Genomic DNA, 6,440 nt, shown 5'->3' on the forward strand with positions numbered 1-6,440 from the left:
CTTCTGACTTGGTGTTTCTCTTTCTCTCTCTCTGCCTCTGTCTCTGTCTCTTTCTTTCCATAAAAAAGACCTGATCGTAATTTGGAGTTTAAATTTTTAATTGCATAAAATGTTAAGAGACAACTGGGTGTTCCTTATAGCTAATCATTTAAATAGTAAATATAAATGAAGCCATTAGATATATTGCCAAAATTCACAACAAAATGAAAATATTGGAATTTGTTATAAAAATTAAGTGTTCATTTGTTGTTTATTAGTATCACACAAATAAACCATTCATTATTTCTGAAGACTTTTTCTATTTTCACTTTTTTAGGTGTGACTGATTTTCCCAAAATATTTTGTGAAACTTCTCAGAAGTTGGTGAGTGTGGAAGCCTTTGCTCTGGCTGCGAAATACTATTCCGTACAAAACTTGGGAATATGTACTCCTTTTGAACAGTTGCTTGTAGCCCTTCGAGGAAATCAAAACCAGAAAATTGGTATGTCTATTTATGTGTGTGTATATGTGCTTTTTAGGTACTTAGAAGCAATATTTTGTTCATATATGTGTATCTTTCCAAAATACTATTAATTTATTGTTAGACCTTAACATATAAGCCCTGACAAATTAGCTTTTGTTTAGAAGAGTAGGTTTTCCCTTGTATTATATTAAACAGAGCAACTTATAGATCTCCACAATTTTTTTCTACATTAATTCTTGTAACCTTTACTTCAGATAGTTCCTGCCCCTCAAACACAGATCACAGTGAGCTACTACAATTTCCAAAATCTGCATCATTTTTGTTGCCACAGGCTAGTGTTCTCTATGGGAAGAGGGTGGGAAGAGTGGAAGGGGACATTTGGGGATGTAGGGAGAAGCATGAATGTCAGAAAGTGGGGATGGTAGAAATTTTAAAAAAAGTATGGTAATGTGGTAGATTAAAACTTAGCTTTATCAATAATTATATTCAATGTAATTGATTCTACATGCCAATTAAAAGGCAGAGATCAGAAGGCTGTGGTGAAAAAAAATTCTCAGATTCTTTTATCTTACACAAACCTCTTTCATATCTCTTATTTGATCCTCATTGTTTCCCCACCTTTTTATTTTGAAAACCTCCAAACCTACAGAAAAGTTACAAGAATAGTATAACAGGCCCTGTATGCTTTTCACCTAGATTCACCATGTGTTCACATTTTGCCACATTTGTTGTAGTTCTCTTCTACACACACACACACACACACACGCACATACACGCACACTCCTTTTTCTGAATCTGTTGAACATAAGTTGTAGATATTGTAGCGCTTTACTCTCAAATGCTTCACTCTGTATCTCAAAATATCAAGGGCATTTTCCTACACATCCCATAGTTTATTGGCACACTCCGGAGTTTAACGCTGATACAGTAATATTGTCTAATAAGCAGTCTCTATTCAAGTTTCTTTACTTTTTCCAAGAATATCTTTTAGAGCCATTTTTTTTTTCTTCATACAGGAATTAGTCTAGGCTCATATCGGACATTTAGTTGTTATGTCTGTTTCGTCTCTTCAATCTTAAATAGTTTCTTACCTTTGCATTTGTTTTTCCTGACCCTGATAGTTTTGATACCGATAAGCAGGTTATTTTATTGTTTCCCCATGATTAGATTCAGGTTATATATTTTTGATAGGAGTACTACTTAGGTGATTCCTTCTGTACGTATCAAATTAGGAAGCACATATAATTTTGTCCCATTATTGGTAACACTAAGTTTACTCACTTGGTAAAGGTGGGTCTACTGGAGTTCTCCATTGTAAAAGGACTCTTTTATCTTTGAGTCCAATTCTTTTATTATTTTCATTTTTTTAATCTCTCTCACCAATTTAAGCAAAATCATTTCATAGTGTTCCCCCTGGAGAAAGAGAGGGGCTATTTGGTGAATTATGGCTCTTGGTAGGAACCATTCTGGCTGCAGATGGGTTCACCAGCAATATTACTATGGGGGCTGTAGTCGACTGGTAGTGAAGGCTCTAAGGAGAACACCCTATCCCAGGTGCTGCTGACTGGCGATAAATGAGTGTACTTCTGCATCAAGGGTATCATCGTTGGCCTCTCCCCCAGTTCATAAAGTTGAAGGGCCACAGGTTGGCATCAAAGTGAGTAAAGATATTGTATTGTAGGCAAGAACAAACAGCAAAACCACCATTCAAGGTCTGGATGGACTCTGTTGTGTGTGGTACAAGAAACAGTTGACTTAGCCATGTAGAGAGATGCATGCTGGTGATAGGTGAGCGTGGAGGGTCTATGTTCCCCATCCTGGAGTAATCAGCATATTTCTTTACTAGATTAGTATCTGCCAGCAGAATGACATTGTGGAATTCAGACCTCTCTGATAGAGACCGTGTCCTAAAGTGCCCTCAGAATGTTACCAAGAAGGTGCTACCTTCCATCTACAGGACCATGAGTAGCCAGCACTTATACCTGGAAAGACCTCATTAAAACCCAGTATCCCAATGTGATAATCCCAGGTTAAGCCTATACCAAGGCATTCACAAATGTGAACACTGTCATGCCATAATAACCATTCCAACCCTACATTTCAGTTCCCCACCACCAACTCCCATGTGACTGACAATGTTGACTACCTTGTCGTATGCTCTTTGGCCATTTTAATGTACTTTATAATGTGTGGCAGACAGTGTATATTGGTACAGTCCTATAGTTGTGCAGTGATGGAAATGCCCTGTACTTTTACTGCTCAGTACAGTGGAAACTAGCCACATGTGGCTGTTGAGAACTTCACCTTTGGCTAGTGCAGCACAGAATCTTAATTTTTCAATTATATTTGATTTCAGTATAAATTGCAATAATCACATGTGGTTAGCAGCTACTATGTTAGACAGCACAAGTAATGAAATGACTGTTTAAGTTTTTTTCCCCACTTTTCTATTGGGTGATTCTTTTCATATTGATTTGTAGGAGTTTGTTTTATTTTATTCTTAGATACAATCTCTGTAGACGTATGTGTTGGAATTATCTTCTTTCATTTAGGGCTTGCCTTTTTACCTCATAATGTTGTCTTTTGATGAAAAATTTCTTTCGTAGTCCACTTTACCAGTCTTTTCCATTATAGTTAATTGTTAAGGAATAGTTTTAATGTTCTATGGATTTTTGTATTTATTAATGTAAATTTTATTTATAGTGGCTGAGCTAGTAGAGATCTATTCAGAAACCACAGTAGAATCTCCATATTATTTTCCTACTTAATTTCAAAAAATATGAACATCAACTGATAATTCCTACTAAATTTTGATTCTTTAATAGCAATATTTTGCTTTTATTTTTATTAGGTGAAACTCAGAAGGCAGTTGAGTTTATGAATATGAAAAAATCTCATGAAGTTCAGGCAATGTCAGAGCTGATCAGCAGTATTGCTGACTACTATGGAATAAAACAGGTGAGAATATTTCCCTATGTTTTTAGGTGTTAACTTATTGCCACTTTTTGGTATTATTCAAATTTCACGTTTTTACTGTCAACTAGCCTTTAAAATGTTATTAAATAATAGCATTATTTAAAGATCAGATCCTTTAAACATCAGATTCTTTAAGCTGTTATTTCCTAGTATATTGTAATTATAGAAAATTTATAGTAAAATCAAGACATGACTGTTAATGTTTTGCCACACATTTCATTCTTTTCAGAGTGGACAGAAGTTAAGGTTAATTCTCTTTGATAAACTGTCACTCCGGTCTGAGGCAGCATTATGAAGATGACATCCTGCAAAACTGTTTGCTGCTAGATATTTTCAGGATATGGGTTACCAAGCTGTGGTCTGGGATACCTGCATCATTATATTAACACAAAGTAGTTATGTTTTTAAAACTTGGATTATTTCATAGTGTTTGATTCACAGTGCATTCGTGTTTTGGAAAATCGTTTTTATGGTATGTAGTGATGTTGGACAGTAGATGTTAAAATAAGATTAATGATTGTACACATTGACCTATAAAAATAGTAAGTTATTTTTCTTATTCCTGGTTTATAAAAATAGTAAGTTTTTTCTATTCTCTAGAGAAGGACGGTGGTGGTAATGGGGATTTTTCTTCTTGTAATTTTTATTAGGTATTAAAACCTTTCCATGGATTCACCAAAACTTGAGAATTTGAGGATGAGTATAAAACTATGAAAGTTTGGCTTAGGCGTGCAGAGCCACTTTTGGCAACATGAATCTCTAGGGTGGGGTATAGGGTAAGAGCTAAGGTAATACTAGTTTTTAACCTTTTCTCCAGATTATCATACCTAAGCAATATCTATCAGTAATAGTAACAGGCTCACCATGGCAATGATACTCAGCTGGAGTCGAAGAGGCAAGCCCTTCCCCATGGTGACATATCAGAATCTTGGGGAGCGAGTACTGTTTCCAGATATCCTTCAGGTGGCAGCCAACATCTATTAAGAACAGTAATAATGGGAATGGTCTCTAGAGGAACAAATGCATAATTTCATTAGAATTAAAAGGGGCATAACAAGCTGAGGCTTAAGGCATCAGTTAATAACAGCAAGTCCACTGGAGACGACAGAGCCCTAAAGACAGAAAATTCAGATAACTGGTAATCAGGTAAGCCAGATGGAGGTTCTGTACATGGATGGTATGAATCCAGTTACAGAGTAGGAGAATGGAGTAAAGGTCCAGTCTTGAGGAGAAAGCTGGTCTGAATGAGGCAGAACAACAAGAACTGGACTCAGATTTTATATAGAAAACAAAGCAAAGACTCGGTCGTTTAGTTTGGAAATACAAACCAGAAGCAGGAAAATATAGAAGTGGCCAAAAGATAATGTGTACTATATGAAAGGGATTTTAGTCAGGATTCCTATGGGGTTGATTTTACAGATTTTTCTTTTTCTTAAAAATATAATGATGTATCACTGTGTAAGAATTATTTACACTTTAAATATAATTCATTCTTAATCACTTTCTAGCCAGTGTGCAAAATTTGTACATAATCCTAACTTTACTGAGATATAAATGAACTTATGTTAATTGTACAGTATGATGTTTTGTTAGCATGTGGGTGTGTGTATATACATATATATGTATCTTGATTATAGAGGTTACATGATCCACATACACTCATGTAACCTCTATAATCACGGAGTGTGTATATATATATGTATATACACACACCACATAAACACACACACTCATGTAACCTCTATAATCATGGAGTGTGTATATATATATGTATATAAACACACCACATAAACACACACACTCATGTAACCTCTATAATCATGATAACATGATGTTTCCATCACCCCAAAAAATCTCCTCATGTCTTTTTGCAAAGGGCATTCTTTTTTTTTGTTTCTTTTTTATACTTTAAGTTCTAGGGTACATGTGCACAACATGCAGGTGTGTTACATACGTATACATGTGCCATGTTGGTGTGCTGCACCCATTAACTCGTCATTTACATTAGCTATTTCTCCTAATGCTATCCCTCCCCATTCCCCCCATCCCATGACAGGCCCTGGTGTGTGATATTCTCCACCCTAAGTCCAAGTGTTCTCATTGTTCAATTCCCACCTATAAGTTAGAACATGTGGTGTTTGGTTTTCTGTCCTTGCGGTAGTTTGCTCAGAATGATGATTTCCAGCTTTATCCATGTCCCTACTAAGGACATGATCTCATCCTTTTTTATGGCTGCATAGTATTCCGTGGTGTATATGTGCCACATTTTTTTAATCCATTCTGTCATTGATGGACATTTGGGTTGGTTCCAAGTCTTTGCTATTGTGAATAGTGCTGCAGTAAACATATGTGTGCATGTGTCTTTATAGTAGCATGATTTGTAATCCTTTGGGTATATACCCAGTAATGGGATGGCTGGGTCAAATGGTATTTCTAGTTCTAGATCCTTGAGGAATCGCCACACTGTCTTCCACAATGGTTGAACTAGCTTACACTCCCACCAACAGTGTAAAAATGTTCCTATTTCTCCACATCCTCTCCAGCACTTGTTGTTTCCTGACTTTTTAATGATCGCCATTCTAACTGGTATGAGATGGTATCTCATTGTGGTTTTGATTTGCATTTCTCTGATGGCGAGTGATGATGAGCATTTTTTCATGTGTCTATTGGATGCATAAATGTCTTCTTTTGAGAAGTGTCTGTTCACATCCTTCACCCAGTTTTTGATGGGGTTGTTTGATTTTTTTCTTGTCAATTTGTTTAAGTTCTTTGTAGATTCTGGATATTAGCCCTTTGTCAGATGGGTAGATTGCAAAACTTTTCTCCCATTCTGTTGGTTGCCTGTTCATTCTGATGGTAGTTTCCTTTGCTGTGCAGGAAACACAGGTAGTTTCCTGTGCTGTCCTCTTTAGTTTAATTAGATCCCATTTGTCTATTTTGGCTTTTGTTGCCATTGCTTTTGGTGTTTTAGTGATGAAGTTCTTGCCCATGCCGATGTCCT

At 36.1% G+C, this 6,440-nt stretch overlaps 1 protein-coding gene across 2 annotated transcripts in view; it reads left to right on the forward strand.

Annotated features, from left to right (window-relative positions):
• METTL25 (methyltransferase like 25) overlaps positions 1-6,440 on the forward strand; it is a 115,525-nt gene that overhangs the window by 27,170 nt on the left and 81,915 nt on the right. For both annotated transcript variants that reach the window (XM_011934130.1, XM_011934131.1), the window contains exons 2-3: positions 317-481; positions 3,315-3,421. In XM_011934130.1, the coding sequence (XP_011789520.1) occupies positions 317-481; positions 3,315-3,421 (272 nt within the window). The remainder of the gene's footprint in view (positions 1-316; positions 482-3,314; positions 3,422-6,440) is intronic.

Source organism: Colobus angolensis, unplaced genomic scaffold (genome assembly GCF_000951035.1).
Source record: "Colobus angolensis palliatus isolate OR3802 unplaced genomic scaffold, Cang.pa_1.0 Scaffold131, whole genome shotgun sequence".
NCBI classification, from domain to species: Eukaryota; Metazoa; Chordata; class Mammalia; order Primates; family Cercopithecidae; genus Colobus; species Colobus angolensis.